This window comes from Manduca sexta, chromosome 2 (assembly GCF_014839805.1).
Source record: "Manduca sexta isolate Smith_Timp_Sample1 chromosome 2, JHU_Msex_v1.0, whole genome shotgun sequence".
In the NCBI taxonomy this organism is placed as follows: Eukaryota; Metazoa; Arthropoda; class Insecta; order Lepidoptera; family Sphingidae; genus Manduca; species Manduca sexta.
In genome coordinates, this window is record NC_051116.1 from 8,474,119 (window position 1) to 8,492,785 (window position 18,667).

An 18,667-nucleotide genomic window follows, 5' to 3' on the forward strand; every position below is an offset into this window, starting at 1 on the left:
TGGTGGTGAGTGAAGTGAGGTCCAATAGAATGTTGACTTACAAGAGATGATTACCCCTCGACAGTCGACAGAATTATGGCGGCCCGTTAAAACCGGATGTACACCGGCTGACCCCGGAACGCGACTCACTTACGTGGGTCATTATGGCGGGTTTTAACACGTTGTTTACGGTGGTCGATATCCGGGCGGATATAAAATATATCCCACCACCAGCAAAAAACAATTTTTAGTAAGTCGATAATGTTATATGTATAAACTGTAATTTTTAAACTTTGATTTATTCTAGTTTTACGGATTTGTACTTACTGTATCAGTATCGGTAATTATAGTATACTTATCGGGTTAAAAAGTAACTTCAGTCCAGTAACCTTGTATTTTCAATAGGTTTTTGTTAGCTTCGTAAATTGAACGAACTATATTCACTCATTCATTCGGACCGAATGTTTTGTTTCTATACGCTTCGTGCGTGGGCTCAAGTATTTATATTTTTCGTAGTACTAGTGTTTGTTTTGTTTTTTTTTACGCGAGAAATTGTCTGTTGAAAAATAGTTTAAATAATTTTACTTTGTTTATTTAACTGTATGTCGATTATAATAATTTTTATTTAGTATTTTTTCGTCACTAAAATTTACTTTTGGTCACCCAAAGAAAAAAAAACATGTTTAAAAAGATATATACTAATTAACAATTGATTTATTCTACTCCATAATTTGCCGTTTCAAAGGCAAAATTACAAACTCATTCAAATTAAAATATATCATAGCATAAGTATGTCAACACTACTGTATTAAGATCATGTTAGGTGCCAAATAAATAAATAGTATACCGTTTAACAGGCAGTTACAAAAAAAAAATGTTCCCTAGTACGCTATACTCTCAGATCTCGAACAAGTGGCAGTTTGTCAAAACAATTTGTAAAACACGGATGTTTTTAAAACCGTCTTCGGTCGAGCATCGAACAGGCATCCAACATAACAAGCCGATACAAGGCTCAACATTATAAATTACCATAGCGATTAGTAACCAACGTTTGTAAATATACTTAGTAGGAAATAAATTTAATTCATCACCATTCAACATAGACCCGCCGTGAACACAACTGATACTAGACACACATATGATGTGACAAAATGTACTGAAACACTGGGGTCATGTTAAAATGGTTCGTCACGTTGGCTCAGAGCCAATAGAAAACGGCGTAGTCGTTTGTGAACTCTTGTTATTTTATATTATACCGTATAACGTTCGTAATAAAACTGTAAATCGGTTAGCCGACGTCGTCTCGCTAAATATATTGGGTTTTGATAGCTCCGGTGGCACGTGACATATTGCAAGAACGACACTACAACGATATTGAAACTATATCGATATTAGAGATGTGATTTTGTATCGATATTTTTTGGTTTAAAATTTCGTGACATCTCAGACTTTAGATTAAATTCTCACGTAGCACAGAGATTATTGAGCTGACTTTGTAACAAGTGGTCGCGGGTTGCACCTTACTCTACATCCATTTAATAATAATTACGGTGTTAATTCAACAATGAATTAAATATTATAATATAAAAAATATATACTTTTGGAATCGAAACCAGGTCTACACGTTAGAGTACTTAAGTAATTTGACCACAAAACTACTAATCAGCTCACAATTAATTACCCAAATCTAAATTGTTTTATTCTATATTTATAGATTCAAGAAAGAGTTTATTGATTCGGCTCATTTTTTCACAGTCTCTAAAGCAATTAATGAAGAACCAGAGAAAAACTCACCATAACGGCGAATTATAAAACTTCACCTGATAGAATCAATTTTTATATGTATATACAATTAAGCAGACCTAACTCTAAATAATCTTCTTCTATACTTATAATAAATCTGTAGAGGTCAATTCTGTACATGAAATATATTTCCAAAATAACTATCAGGGGGTGATTAGGGATCGATACTGATACCAAAAATGTAATTAGTAAAATTTTTGTCTGTCTGTCTGTCTGTCTGTCTGTATAACCGTTATAGAAACAAAAACTACTCGACGGATTTTAACGAAACTTGGTCCAATTATTTTTCATACTCCTGTGCTGGTTATAGTATACTTTTCATTACGCTACAATTAATAGGAGCAGAGCAGTGAAGGGAAATGTTGGGAAAACGGGAGAAGTTACTCCATTTTTTAAGCTTCCGTCGCGTGTGCAACCTTAATGGTTAAAGCTACACAGAAATAATGTATGACGGAAATGTTCTCCTTAAAATTATATAAAAAATATCCCACGACAGCATAGCATTTTTGAAGTCTGAAATTCACGCGGGCGAAGCTGCGGGCGGAAACTAGTAAGTAATAATTTTGAGTGTTACTTATATATTTTTGTATATATACATTTTCTTATTCGGCCACGGCAAACTGAATCCACTGCACCAGATTGTAAGTGGAGTGAGGTCCAATAGAATGTCGACTGACGAGAGATGATTACCCCTCGACAGTCGACGCAATTATGCCGGCCTGTTGGGACCGGTTATACACAGGCTGATCCCGGAACGTGATAAACATACGTGAGCCACTATGGCGGGTTTTAACGCCTTGTGTACGGTGGTCGCTATCCGGACGGATATAAAATATACTACCACCAGCATATCAATATTATTATTGATATTTAATTGTGCCAGCCAGAAATAACTCATTCTCTCTATTTCGATATAGCCAAGATATTCCGTCTCATTAAATTTAACCCTAGCTTTGCGAATAATAATAAAACTTATCCACAAATGAAGAAGGAAATGAAAACATAGTATTCAACTTTTCAAAGATATAAAAATGGACGTCTCGCAGCGGTGCAAGCCATAGTAATAATTAAAGAACATTCCAAGTTTCCATTGCAACGTCTTTTGATTGGACATCGTGGGCTCAAATACTTGAATGAGTCTTTTTTTTAGTTTTTCTTCAGTTGTTGGTCTCGCTGCCTTTTGAGTTTCCATTTGGAAAAGGAGCTTGGGTAAAACTTAAGGTGGGAGTGAAGAAATCTTAATAATGTTATTATTATGTATTCTTTTTGATGTTAATTGTAATTAGAATGGATTCAAATAATTTCATACATTGTAATGATTCTAAGTGTGGGCCCCAGGGGGTGCAAGTAGGTGCACGTGCACCCCCCAGAAATAAATCACAAAATATATAAGTATCTGAATAAATCTGCAAAAATTGGAATTGTCAACTACAGAGGTTTTATTACAATAACGCATTTTTAAAAACCCGCGCAATTTGAATTTGAAAAATAAAATATTATTTAGAAAAAAAAGCGATAATAGCCTAGTTGGGTGTGGATCGAATGTCCGCAGGATCGAACCCCGATGGCACACACCTCTGACTTTTCTAAAAATGATGTGAGTATTTTTTGTGAATTATCGCTTGCTTTAAGGGTGAAGGAAAACGTCGCGAGGAAAGCTGCATACCTGAGAAATTCTCTGTAAGAATTTTTAGGGTGTGTGATGTCTGCTTGCACTAGTCCAGCGTGGTGGACTAAGGCCTAATCCCTCTCAGTAGTAGAAGAGGCCGTTGCCCAGCAGTGGGACAGTATATAATACAAGGCTTATACTATTATTATATACTATCCTCTCATATATATCCAATTTCCCTCATCAAAGAAGCAGCGTATACAAATTCAACGCCCGAACCGCACAGGTCTCAGAGCCGAACCTTCCAGAACTATATTACTTAGACTTGATTTATAAGATATCCCCGTTCGATATTCGAATCAACAGGTCAGTTGGTACGATGTCAACGTATTTTCTTTCAACTGGATTTGAGTGGAGAAATTTCAACAAGATTGTAAAAGTATTTTGTCAATTTTGGCCAACTGTCTCAAAGAAAAACAACGTACTGACAGCTTTTTGTTGGAGTCATATGGTAGACGTCATTTTCAAATGTCCAACAAACTGCTGGTAGAATATATATTTTATATCCGCGTGAACAACGACCACCGTACACAAAGTATTAAAACCCGCCATAGTGGCGCAAGTAACTGTGTCGCGTTCCGGAATCATCCTATGTATATCCGGTTCTTGCGTGTCGTAACGTAGATGACATTTTCAGACGTCCAAACAAATTTTCTAGTTGGATATATTTTATTTGTCGATGGTAGGATATATTTTATATCCGCCCGCATAGCGACCACCGTCCACAAGATGTTAAAATCCGCCGTAGTAGCCCATGTAAATGTGTTGCGTTCCGGGATCAGCCTGTGTATATCCAGTTCCAACAGGCCGGCATAATTGTGTCGACTTTCGAGGGATAATCATCTTTCGTCGTCCACATTCTATTAAAACCCACTCCACTTACCATCAGGTACAGTGGGGTCACTTTACCATGCTCGAATAAAAAAAACCCCTCACGCTTCGTAAAACCCTCTCAAACCGGCAACACTATTATTAAAAAGAATAATAGTACAACAGACTAAAACCCTTTAACCGCAGCCGCAAATTATAATTGGTTACATTAAGAGACGAACACGGACTCTCAAACGAATCAGCTTAATTTTAGGTCATTCTTGAAAATGTTGTACGTAGAAACTCATTATTATCTTGTTCTTCGTATTTTTTTATAAATAATTTTGTTGTTTGTTTTTATTCCCTATTTACCCTCATTACGCTTATAATGCTAATCACAGTGGCTACTATGCCCATCAGGTTCCAACAATCAATAAACAAACAAACAATATCTACAATGCTTATCGGCGATTTAAAGCGACGAGAGCATAGTTGGTTGTGGAAAGGACTGCCGAGACGAATGTCCGCAGGTTCGAAACCCAAAGTACACACCTAGACTTTTCTAAATACCATGTGTGTATTTGTGAATTATCGCTTGCTAACGGTGAAGGAAAACATCGTGAGGAAACCTGTATACCTGAGAAGTTCTCTATAGGGATTTTGAGGGTGTGAAGTCTACCAATCCGCACTAGGCCAGCGTGGTGGACTAAGCCTAATCGCTCTCAGTAGAAGAGGAGGCCCATGCCCAACAGTTGGACAGTATATAATACAGGGCTGATATTATATTTGTTATTTATGCTTATCGGCAAAATTAGGCCATGTAGTCCAATCTCAAACCTAGAACGCCTCAGACGTCACAATATCCGTAACTCGATCGAAAACAGCGGGATCCGAACGCTGCCGTGTCAATTAATATGTACACAGCATACGGAGCATTAGAGGTAACGTGACAGACGGACAGACAGCACGTTATCGACGTACCGACTTGCTCGCGTTGCTTCATCTCTGAATACGCTTGCACATTACTGCCAACGTGGATTAGTTTGCTTAATTGAATGTAAATCTGCCGGTGTATTTAGACAATCGTTTTAATTTGACATATCGAAATAAATACCTGTTTTAACTGAAGTAGTTATAACTTTTCCAGGCATTAGAGCGTGTAAAATTAAATTATTTTTTTTTATATCTTAAGAAGAAAACTATTGACCCATTTTCAAACACAGAAACATGTGCTGCGTCAAAATATGTATACTCAATATAACAAAAATGGCTTAGCCACCCTTTTCAATAAACGATCTCAATCCCTTCTTTCGATCTGTCTCAAAAATGAACCAATCAGAACACAGTATTTCTGACACGCTCACAAATGAGATATTTTGATTGGTTCATTCTCGAAATCGCATTGAAGATGAATGGGAATGTTTATTGAAAACTGGCCTAAGTCATTTAGCGTTCCAAGTTCCGGCCGTCGCGTCGATATCATAACAAACAATACGTTATCATTAGTCGCTAACTGATAACTCCTACCTTCCGAGATAGCAGCAACACACCTTCCATTACAATTCACTAGATAGCAACCACGCTTGGAGGACCTTATTCATGGACGTCAAGATTAGTTTTACGGAGGTGCATCTGCACTCACGCACTATACTACATATTGCCTAACTACGTTCTCTAATTATAAGTACGTATATAAATTTTTCGCATACCGTTGATTCGCACGTGTAAGATATTTAACATCATAATTTATACCATGTTTTATGCAAAATAAATTGATTTGATTTGATATTAAGGTTTTGTTTTCTCCCTCCATTATATCATAGGACGGAATTCACAAGTCGGAAAGTAAGAGTATGAGTATGAGCCAAAATAAACTTTCTCCTTATCACACAGACAAAACGGTTAGTTAACGAGTAATATAAAAAATATTATAACTTTGACTTTTCGGATGACCAATACTTCAGTCCGCCCCGTGACCACGAAATAAAATAAAATGCTTTATTGATCACGTAGGCAAACACAATTGCGCTTATGATAAGTCAAGGTACATGAGAATATTTAATTATTACTTATATAAAGTTGCTTTTGTGCGAAAACTGCAAAGTCTTCGAAACGTCGGGAGAAAATTATTATATAAAAAACCACTATGAGATCCGTAAAAACAGTTTTATTTCAATGTAATATCCCATTTTGTTTACATAGGACTAAGCCATTTACGCTGTTTGAACAATAAACAAGGCTAAACACCTTTATGAGCAGAACATTATCGCAAAATACATCCACTTAAATTGAAACACTTAATTTAAACCATATTACTGAAAGAACACGTCACTCTTTTCAACAAAAACAAACTTTAATCATTATTTTCACACAAATGACATAAACATTGCTTTATGTACAAGGTAAAGAAACTTATTAGGATATTTTCTTACAAATATCGGAATAAAATCAATCCAAACATATAATCCTTTCTAGTGTTTACGCGAATGTTAGATGTTGAAATAAAACTTTGAAAATTTTTCGCAACTTGACGTTTTTACGTTACTTTACTTCTGGCGTTTCCGAGGCTTCACAGTCTTTATAATCACGGGTCTTCCACACGTCAGCAGTGAAATTAAACACAAAAACCGCGAATGTCTATCTTAAATAGCTTTATTGCAATGTGAATTAATTTTATTAAAATTTACGCAAGCACCGCACCTTTATCCCCGAATGGGTTAGCAGAGGCACAAGCAGGGAAACCACTTATAATCTATGTGTTCCGTCCCATGATGTGATAGGGGACAAGCCTATTGCCATATCGGGCACAGATTCTAGATTCCTGGCTGATATTCAGAATAAAAACCCAATATCACTGCTATAAATTGGGATTCGAACTCAGAACCAGCGGTCCCATACACAATACAACTTCGCCGCCTAGGCAGTACTAAATAAAATTTTACTTATCCTTATTAATGAATATTATTAGTAGCTACAAAGCCACATTTAACTTAAAAACTATTAATAATGGATATTTCGGCCTTTTAAAATTTAATATGACGAAATTTTAAAGGCAGAAATATCCATGATTATTAATTATTTTTACATTTTTCTTCAACTGCGAGAACTAATCACTAACTAGACGTGAATTTAAATTCTTTACTTGCCAATACTTGTTTAGTTACCCAGATTAAAGCCGAAACAAAATGTATGAAAATGGACCTTGAGCTACCACCTTAAATACTTTTGGTCCACTAATTTCATCTCTATCTCTTCTGTTAAACAGTCCTTTCACATCACAGAAGTAGCACCGTCGATGGACATTTGCGCCCCGGTCAAATTCGGACACGTGTCGCTCGCTACAAACACGACCATCTTTGCCACCTCCTCGGGTTCGATGACCTTCATCTCATTCGACAGCCGCTCGTATGCCCCTCTCCTGTCCTCTTCACTCATCGCCAGATTTGACAATATGTTAGTCCTGGTCAAGCCAGGTTGAACTGAATTGACCCTAATACCTTCAGTGGCCAGTTCTATTGCCGCGTTCTTCGTGAACTTCTCCAGGCCGGCTTTGGCGATAGAATAGCCAAGGAAACCATGCCTTACTCTAGTGTATTTGGTTGCGGTCAGGTTGACAACGTTCCCTTTGCTCTGCTTCAAGTACGGAACAGCCAAATGCGTGAGCTGGTACGGTACCCGAAGATTGATATCTATCATCTCATCTAAAGCGTTTATGTTGTCGTCGAACAGCGAGCCGATGGTGACCTTACCAGCGCAGTTGACCAGCACGTTGATCTTCTGGAAGGCGACCACAGTCCTCGCCACCACGGCGTCGCAGCTGCCTTTCTGCGTTAAATCTAGCACTAAGCTCAAAGGCTGGTTTCCTTTCGCTGCGTGGCATTTTTTAGCAACTTCTTTGAGCCTCTGTTCGTTTCTGCCCACTAGGGTCAGTTTGGCGCCGCACTTCGCGAAGAGTATGGCGGATGCTGCACCGATACCCGAACTGGCGCCAGTGACGATGACTACTTTGCCGGTGAAGTCCATGACGTGCGACGCTCGCGTCGGCCGGCGACTCACTAAGTCCTGGCTTGTTGATAAGGTGATAAGAGTAGCGAGTGTTGATAACAGTATCATAATATGTGTGTGGCAGTATAATATATGTAAATATTATTTATGTGTGCGTGTGTTCGAATCGTGTTCATTTGAGAAGTCAGATGTACAATGAATGGGTAGGTAGACATGGCTATAACAACAGTAAGAATAATAACCTCTCTTCTCCGTATATCTAATATGGATTGTCTTAATGATCTCGTTGAAGGTTGGTAAGATACCAGAAGCTGGCCTAGCTCCTATAATAACGAAAAATACTTTTAACGTGCGTTTGATCCCAGGATTTGATAGGCGTATCTATCGACATTTCGGGCAAGAAGTTCCAAACTCTAAACTAATACTGAACAGAAGAATCCAATATCACTATGCCCAACCCGGGATTCGAACCTAGGATCTTTAAGCAGTACCGCGCGCAACACAACTACACCACAGAGGCAATCTCGTAACTCCACTGAGAAAAACACTCATCCCCAAACGACCGTCATTCGGCGTAAAACAGTAATTATTGGCTCGAGTTAAAAGCGCGAGCGACGTAAGCGTTAATGCGTAATGACAGTGTGACGGTGTGGGAGGGTACATGGAAGGAACGAGGGGGGGTAGAGGGAGGGATTGTTATCTGTTTCCCTCCATTAGTCGAATTGAGCTCAGGCGTTTTGTTCCGGGCGGTTGTATGGACGGCGCGGCGTCGTATTGTGCGCGAATATGTGGCACGAGTCATGAGATGTAGCGATTTGGTAAATAAAAACGTTGTAAGTGCATTCTGCAATAGAATAATTAAAGTAATGTATTTTAAACCATTTAGATTCCCTACAATTGATCTATATACATCCTGTAATTTACTATCCGTTAGGAAACTATATATTTTATTTGCCATATTAAAATTGCATAAAGTTACGAGCTTTGATCCTTCTCCTTTAAGCCGTAGAAGGAATTATTATGTAGTGCCCCAACCTGTATGTAGGACTGTATTTGCTAGCCGTCAATTTATTAATCTTTCAGCACGTTTGTATAATGAAATAAACAAGGTTTTAAATATATATCCCCTTGAACTTTATAAATGTAAAAAAACTTTAACAAATTGGTTAAAAGCTATGTATGACACATGATGAAGCCGAATCACTAATTTCCAAATATGCTGTATATAATATAATAACAATGAATATGAAAGTTGCATTTGGTTGGACCGAAGTCTGGAACTTTAGGTTTGTTTGGGTTGTTTTGCCCTATTTTCTATAGTATTATATGTATATATATATATATATATATATATATAGATATATAAACACAGGCACACACACACGCACACTCTCATACACACACATATACATACACACACATACACATTCATACAAACATATAACTTTGAATAATATTATTGTAGGAGTGCACTTTTCAGTCAACATAATTATTAATGTAAATCGCAGATATGTGAGAGCGGGATCTCCTGACACAGGCATTTTTTATGCCTACTAGGAGGCCCCAATCTTTTCCTCATGTGTTTATTATATGTTGAACGAAATAAATATTTTTCATTTCATTTTTTCATTTTCATTTTCAATAATTCAAAATCATTGGGGTAAAATGACTCCACTGTTGAATGATACTGGAAATATGTATATGCAGTATTGCGCCTCTTTGTAACACTTTGGAAATATGCGCGTGAGTCAATGTATAAGTATTTTTTTACCAAATAATAATACTTTAAAACGAAACGTTAAATTAAGTAACCTATTTTAATCAGTTGAAAACAAACATTTCCCTTACGTCAAAAACGCAATTAAGACGCTTTTGTTGTTGCAGATTTTCTTGCACCACTGTTTACACCGTTTAAGAAATCAACCAACCCGCCATCACTCCACACTTGGGCCACACAAATGGGAAACAAATGAAAAACCAACGACACATTATCAACAATGTGTGTTCCCGCTATACATTTCGATCGTTTAATTGGCCAGAGACTGCGCCGCCATATTGGTTCGCGTGAGTCGCATTTCGGGACCTGTGTATATACGGTTTGGAACAGGCCGGCATAATTGGTTTGTTGGTTGTAGGATATATTCTACATCCGCCCGGATAGCGACAGTACAGAATGTGTTAAAACCCGCCATAGTGGCGCACGTAAGCGTGTCGCGTTCCGGGATCAGCCTGTGTATATACGGTTCCAACAGGCCGGCATAATCGTACTGATTGGCGTGGGGTAATCATCTCTCGTCAGTCGACATTCTATTGGACCCCACTCCACTTACTATCAGTCATTAACATATATTCTATAGACACGAACGTTCATATAAACTATTTGTTCAAAATCTGAACTAAAATGGCAACCAAAACGTCACTGTTATAACCTATTTATTCACTTGAACACAAACAATTTTACTTATTTGGCTAATATTTTTATTCACATCCAGGTTTGCACTTAGACTCGCGTTTTTATATCGTGAGCGCCACTCCGTACACAGCCACAAGCATAAATATTGACACCATACTAAAATCAGTTTGGATGGATTACAGTTCAATTCAAATAAACACAGTAAATGTTCGGAACGCCAAATCTAGTACGTAGTGCATAGCAGTGGGATCACTTTATAAAAAAAATCCGCTAGACCCTATACCGCCCAAGATACCAGCACCCATTGGGAGACGTTATCGTTCTCTTTGAGAAACACTGGTCTACAGTATTGTTCTACCATTTCATCTACCCCTGTCCTAATTGAGCAATTCCCTTCCAATAGACGCGGAAGTAGGTAAAACGTTTAAGAAAACGAAAGGGTAAACTCGCCCTATATTTTACGGGTGAATGGCGATCCAACCTGCTCATTTCCACTTAACATGCAAATTAAACAAATTGATAATTTTCAAATAGTCGGTGAATCGAGTCCGTCGGAAAACGAAAACTGTATTGAATGTTTTAGCATTTATTAAAGTAACGGAAGCTTGCAACGTTTCTTTGGGAGGGAAGGGGGAGGCTTGGTATCTATTTATAAAGCTTAAAGCTTAATATTTACTTACTTATTACTGTTACAAATTGTTTCGCAACTGTAATAGTTAAAGGAGGTGAACTTACCTGAAACAATAAAAAAATAACATTAAGACATAGTAAATCCACACAATATAAATTTTTAAGTCAAAGTATACTCTTAATATAAATATTAATTGTAAAATCATGTGATCCATAAGTTAGTTTTTATTAAATGACTTGGTCAAATCATCGCCACCATTTAGGCCATTTACTATGTAGCCAATATGGCGTAAATTAACAAATATCTTAAGAAATTAGAAAACAACTTTAAAGAGAATAGAACAATGCAAACACAGCTGTACAGTACAAAACCGAATGTACTTTACATTGTACAGTCAGTCCAACCAACCTTACCTCATCCATTAAACGTGTACAGTCAAGCGTATTTTGCACTGTTTTTAGCGAATCAAGCGGTGCGGTCTGAGTTTAAATTGAGGGGTCACATTTGTCCCGGACAAAGCAATGCGGTCGACGTACTTGGGTCTATTTAGTACGGCATTTGTTACTGCGTTCCGGTCAAACTGATTGGGTGTTTTAAAATGATTCGTAACTTTTTGTGTCACAAAAAATAGGTAGCTCCGTCTGTATACTTTTACTAGCCTTTTCGAATAAGTCCGGCTTCATATTTTCCTGGGATAAAAATTAGCTTATAGCAATCGGGAGTGATGTAGCTTCGTATTAGAGAAAAAAAATCAATATCGATTTGTAGTACTTAAGATTAGCGCGTTCAAAAAACAAGAAATCAAACTCTTCAGCTCTATATGTATATTAGTACAATATATAGGAAGATATGTTTAAAGTTGAAGTTTATTTAACCCGCTCATTACTAAAATTAGTTATCTACTTTGTAGAATCATTTGACTAATGGATGCTAATTATCACTTCGTTCTTTAGGCTTTTAATTATAGGAAACAGACTGTAATATGGGCGAGGCAGCAAGTAAAAAGTAGTTAGATACTTTTAGGTTTCTGTGGTAAAAAAAATACAACTCAAAGCCGTTGTTTTCAAGATTTTAAAGTTATCTTTAAATTACATCATAAAATACGAACAGATTTTGTTAGTAAGTGGGGTCAATTTTGACTCGCACGACTGAAACTCACCCTCTATCATAAACCAACGATAGATTACAAATTACTTAATACAAACACGAGTTGTGTAAAAACAGCCATGGTCCAATAGGATCTATTTCGACCCAGGGGTCTTGCCAGACCTCAGTATAATACTTCCACAATAGACCTCATAATATTCGTCTCACGGGCGTGTCGCGTCAGGAATTAATTAAGGAACCGAACCCGGGACCCGGTCTCATAATAAACTTGTGTCAACCAGTAATTTAATCATACCTGGCCCTCCGTTTCATCCTCTAACTACAAGGAATGGTAACCGTCAAATAAATTAAATATACATACGCCATATATTGTATGCGTTTATATGTGTCTTACTGTATGGTGTAATTCGTCTTAATTTGAGATTGTGGGTTTGATTTCTAGGTGCGGCGTAAAACAACAACTGCATTGGCCGTAACTAGAATTTGAATTAAAATACGTAAAAACTTACTCAAGCATTTTATTCATGGTATAAAAAAATCGCCAAATTATACGTTATTGCCAGTAACAAATTGAAAAACTCGCATTTTTTATATCCGGTTCCTGTAAATCCAGCATAAACCCAGCTTCCGCCACCTCTATACCAATGAAACGTTATTGAATAAAACTACACTTTAATACAACGACATAACCTAAAAAAATATTGTATTAACAAGCCGGGCCCGATACGACCCCACCATTTATCACCGTCAACACAACAGAACCTAATCCAGTAATAATCCTCAAATCTAGATCGGCTATACATCACAAAAGAGACAACCTAAGGGCGCACAACGTGGTCTGAATTAATTAGGGTTTTGACCATACCCTTTCTTATAATAGTGTGTACTGAGGATTTGGAATACAATGTCTGAATAAATATATAATATATTGAATCCATCCTTGTCGAATTTCGGCTACGGCACCCAATCTCAACGAAGGTCAGGAGGAGATATTATTGTGCACAAGTGTGCGCAATACACCAGCACGCTCTGTTCCTTCACTTTCATAGTCCGGTGAGACGGCAATCCGACATGACCGGAAAAATCAGGCGCAGGACCAACGGCTTTACGTACTTTCCGAGGCACGGGGGTATCACACTGCCAAATTTCTGACTCCGAGCTGCGACTGAGTAATTATTTTTAAAATAGGAAAAACAAGTTCATGCTGTTATTAAAAAAATACATAAAACAGAAAAGATATATTAGTTGCAGTTCTTTTAATGCACCATAATAAATAAAAAAAATAATATATCCTAATTAATCTTCAGTTTTTTGACGCTGAAATAGAAAAAAAAAACAATTCAAAGCTATGATTTGAACTGCACAAAAAATAACATTTTTTAAAATAAAACAAAGAATATCCATCATGAATGAATGAATGAATGTCCATCAAACTAACAATGTAACATGATCCAACTAACCGGGAACCGAACACGCACAACTTAAACCACACAACCACCAACAATGGAAATTTTCCTACTATTTTCAAAGCGCCAGCTAAAACGTTAACTCGTTCGCCAGTTAACCGGCCGGTTAAACTTCAGACCGGGGATGAGCCTGTTTAAACAATACCGTGGTGTCCCCCTTCCCTTCTGTCCGCCCAGTCTGATCCCCCACACGCCCCCCAGACGGCACCTGAGCTGGAGTTGTTTGGGTGGAACGGTCTCATTTAATGCATTCAGTTTCTTTGTTTCAAACTATATGGAATGTTTTAAGTAGAATTTTTGTAACAAGATTTAGGACTATAAAGTGTTATGAGGTCTATTAAAGATCAGCGAGTCGAGTTGATGGATCTGATTCATCATCATCATCATCATCATTTCAGCCGGGAATCGTCCACTACCGGACATAGACCTTCCTCATTGAGCGCCACAGGGACCGGTTCTGGGCCGCCCTCATCCATCGGACTCCGGAGACCCTCACCAGATCGTCGGTCCATCTCCTGGGGGCTTGTCTACGGGGGCTGCGTCTCCCGGTTCGTGGTCGCCACTCCAGAACTTTTTTCAGAAGTATTGTGTGTAATATAAAACTCTTATAATTTGTACTAGGTATTCTAATAAGTCGATCTGGTAATCTTTGGGGGAGGCTCATGTTCAGCAGTGGACATCCTGCGGCTGATGATCATGATGATGATGAATTTGTAATATTTACTACTTATTCTTTGTTATAATGCAATGAACAAGTGAACATATTATTTGTAACTTTTAATTATTTAAAAAAAAATTGTCATCTCAGGAGTTGATAAGACAGATGAATAACGAAGTATTAAACTTTGAAATAAAATTAATCTTATTTTATTTAGACCTCATATTATTAACTTTAATAAAATTATGTCCTGCACTGGTTTTTGTAACTCAGATTTTATGTCACAAAGCGGCCAAAACAGGCAGAAATCAAAAGAGCAATTTTTCACTCTGTATTCGAACTAGCACTATACAAAATCACCACCTTAACAACTGAACTGTAATATTCTGTAATTATGAAGATTGTAATACTAATAATTCAATACGTAACTAATGAAAAAAAGGCAAAAAAACAGCACCCTATCACTGTAATGAGAGAATTACACGAACCGACCGAAACGCTTCCCACTTCCGCTAAAGTGCTACAACAGGCCCTATTGCTTATACGTAAGGTTGAAATTAGTGTGAAATTAAATGTGGTAATAAATTTCAAATCTTATGCAAATATATTTAAAAGCTAATTTCGTGTGCGCGTCACAGAGTGCGATGAAAGAAGCGCTAGGGAAAGTTTTCGCGGCTGTCGGAAAAACTGCGCGATTGATGTTTGCCGCAAGCGAGCGAGAATGGCGGGAAAAGAAATTAATTAACTTTTTTATTGAATGAAGAGCAAGTTGCTCGTCTGATGGCAAGCGCCATGCGTTTAAACAGTATTGCCAAAGAACTTTGAATCTTATACAACTAACTCTAAACAATGTAAATCGGAAATTTTTTCTAGATGCTTAGACGATTAAGAAATAAATACAAGAACTAGTGAACAGTTTTGGATGTTTTTTTTTCACAAATACAAACTATGTCCAAAATTAACATATAGGCAGCTGTTTATACTTGAAAAGTACAGATTCAGTGCAGTCCAGGGATATCAAAATAGATTTAAGCTTAGGTCGGTCGACAATTGGTAGGTCTCTTATCTGTGAGAGTCCGCCTGGGTAGATACCACCGCAATGTCTATTACTGCCGCCAAACAAAAGTATATATTCACTGTTGTGTTCCGGTTTGAAGAACATCGTAACCAATGTAACTACTGAACATAATAAAATTTAACTCTCAGGATGGCGAGCGCAGTGGCATACCAAACAATACTTTGTAATTCCATTTATTGCATGGTGTTTCTTCTGTTTATGAGCGGTCGTAAAGCTTATCATCAGTGGAACGGCAAGCTCGTCTCGCATTCAAAGTAATAAAAAAATAATAATACTATAAATACCTATTATTTGTTTTTCGCTACAGTTCATCAAACATACCACACGATCACGATCTAATGCCATCGAACCGTGTGAGATGTAATATTTTTTGTTGTGTGTTGTTAGTGTATTACCCGTGTGTTGTAACAACAGATATCGTCATACGCGCGAAAGTGTTGTTGCGTTTCATTGTTATTCGCAACCGTTTCCTTGTTGATTGTGGATTGGACTTGTTTACTTTTTTTGTATAGATTTTATATTTATAGCATAACATTGAGTTATTTATTTATAACAAATATTCGTTTTTGCTCGATTTCGCACTTGTGAAAGAGCATTTCGCATTATTTTATTGGTTCCAATAACACGGCACATAAAGCCGTTTGTCCTGAGCCTGATCTCTCCAGTCAGATTGCCGTCTCACCGGACTATGAGAGTGAAGGAACAGAGAGTGCTTGTGTATTGCGCACACACTTATGCACTATAATATCTCCTGCGTGGCTGATCTCCGTTGAGATTAGCCGCCGTGGCCAAAATTCGGCTACGAGATTGGTGACCACCAGTATTTCGAAAAGTTTTCTCAACCGGCGTCACCTGGCCGAAGTCGACTACAGACAAACATCGACTCTATAGACACTCGAAGTATATTCTCAAATATCAACACCCAACTGCCAACGAACACAAACAAACAAAAACGTACTCTATCAAAACAGCACCAGAGTGCATTATCAAATATTGACAGACTTTTACAAACGAAGGATCGGTTTCCTTTAAAAGGGAACTAAATAAAACCTCAACGGCAAATAATGAGAGCGACTTATTAGATCTACGGCACAATGAGCAGATTGCTTTTGAGACGACAGCCAGGGGAGACGGGGGACGTGCGGGGGGAGACTGGGGACGGGAAACGTATCTCAAACTATTATATGTAACGACTGTCTAGGTGGCGTTGTGTTATAGTATGACTGCAGTGCTGAGGTCCCGGGTGCGGTCTCCGGGTCGGGCAAGTGATAACTGGGTTTTGGAGTCCACAGTGAATATACACAAACAAAAAACAAACACATCACGCATTTATCCCCGAAGGGGTACGCAGAGGCGCAACCAGGGCACCCACTTTTCGCCAAGTGTGTTCCGTCCCATGATGTGATAAGGGGCGAGCCTATCGCCATGTCGGACACAAATTTAAAACTCCAAGCTGATATTAAGCAGAATAACGCAAATATCACTTCGCCCGACCCGGAATTCAAACCCAGGACCTCAGAGCACTGCCGTACCGCGCATGCAGTACAACTACGCCACCGAGACAGTGACATACACGCACACATATATTTTTATATGTGTGAACATTGGAAAATTAATCATTTCATAACTACTATTTTTCTATTTATCACAAATTGTTACCCGGTCAACCAAAAAGATCTTTCAATTAAATACATACATATCTAGATTCATCTCATATAAGATGCTGTCCCAATCGCATTTCACGCTCGGCTGGCCCGGGAATCCTGGCATCGGGAATTAGAGGTCTATAGTACTTTAAACGTAAGGTCAATTTACTTCAGTAAATCTTTATGGGATATGTGCGGTGAATAAATTGTTCCTATAATGTACAGGGTCAGTTCAACCCTTTATCTTTTCTTTTATTGCTTTGAATGATGAGACGAGCTTGCAGTTCGACTGATGGTAAGCGATACGACCGCCCATACACAGAAGAAACACTATCCAACCTTGTATTACAAAGTATTGTTTGGTATTCCACTGCAATCGCCATCCTGAGACATGAGATTTTGTCTTATGTCCAGTAGTTACAATGGCTACAATGTCCTTCAAACCGGAACACAAGAGCGACTACACTTACTTGCTGCTTGCTGCTTGGCGGCAGAAATAGACATTGTGGTGGTACCTACCCAGGCGGCCTCTCCCATGCGAGAGACCTACCACCAGTTTTGCAAACAAATAAAACAAACACAACGCATTCATCCTCAAAGGTGTAGGCAGAGGCAATCAACGCACCCAACCCTTCATGTAAAAGTGGACGCCCTAGTTACACCTCTGCCAATCCCTTTAACGGTAAAGGTAAAGACGTGATGTACCTTTAAAACAGTATTATCCGAAGCATGATACTAATGCATTCAATTAAATTGGAAAGTAACATGACCGTTCCAACCGAATTAGGAGCGTCACACAAGCCCTGAATACCTAAAAAAACCTAGACATCTTAGTATATAAAAACACTCGTCCAAAACATATTAACCTCGCATTAGATCCGCGAGCGGAGCGGACCCAGTACTGAAACAAATTTAATAAACAAAGGCCCAACCGAATTACGGAGCCTAAAAGTCAATTTTTGTTGAGCACAATTGGATTCCTTCTATATTAAGATCTTTATGTTATGACTGCCTCGATGGCGTAGTTGTGTTAGGATACGAATGGTTTTTAGGTATCGGGTTCGATTCGGGTTTGGTTTTTTTGTTTAACATCAGCCTAGAGTCCCGTCAGTATTATTTAAGGCACCCTTCCTACCACATCATCGCAAGGAATAGATATGGCGTAGTGTTAATACTAACTAGTTGCTATTCTGTCTATCCCCTCAGGTTATCTTTTTACGCCCCTACCTGCCATCCATCATAAATCAGCGCTGCAGTATCAGTCATGCTAGTCAAGTAAGGAGCTGAATAAGGGTTCCCATTGTTGGCACAATGGATATAGTAATATTATAATAACATCAGCCCTGTATTAAAAACTGTCCCACTGTTGGGCACGGGCCTTCTCTATTACGGAGAGGGATTA

At 38.1% G+C, this 18,667-nt stretch overlaps 2 protein-coding genes across 2 annotated transcripts in view; one reads left to right on the forward strand and one right to left on the reverse strand.

Annotated features, from left to right (window-relative positions):
- LOC115449179 (neural/ectodermal development factor IMP-L2) overlaps positions 1–18,667 on the forward strand; it is a 325,382-nt gene that overhangs the window by 210,124 nt on the left and 96,591 nt on the right. The window lies entirely within an intron of this gene.
- LOC119188958 (uncharacterized oxidoreductase SERP2049-like) lies at positions 7,390–8,327 on the reverse strand. The gene has a single exon (XM_037437284.1). It carries the CDS (start codon positions 8,282–8,284, stop codon positions 7,532–7,534), a length of 753 nt encoding a protein of 250 aa, XP_037293181.1. The 5' UTR covers positions 8,285–8,327; the 3' UTR covers positions 7,390–7,531.

Coding starts and splice junctions, on each gene's coding strand:
- LOC119188958 (XM_037437284.1), bottom strand. CDS start 8,284: ATGGACTTCACCGGCAAAGTAGTCATCGTCACTGGCGCCAGTTCGGGT.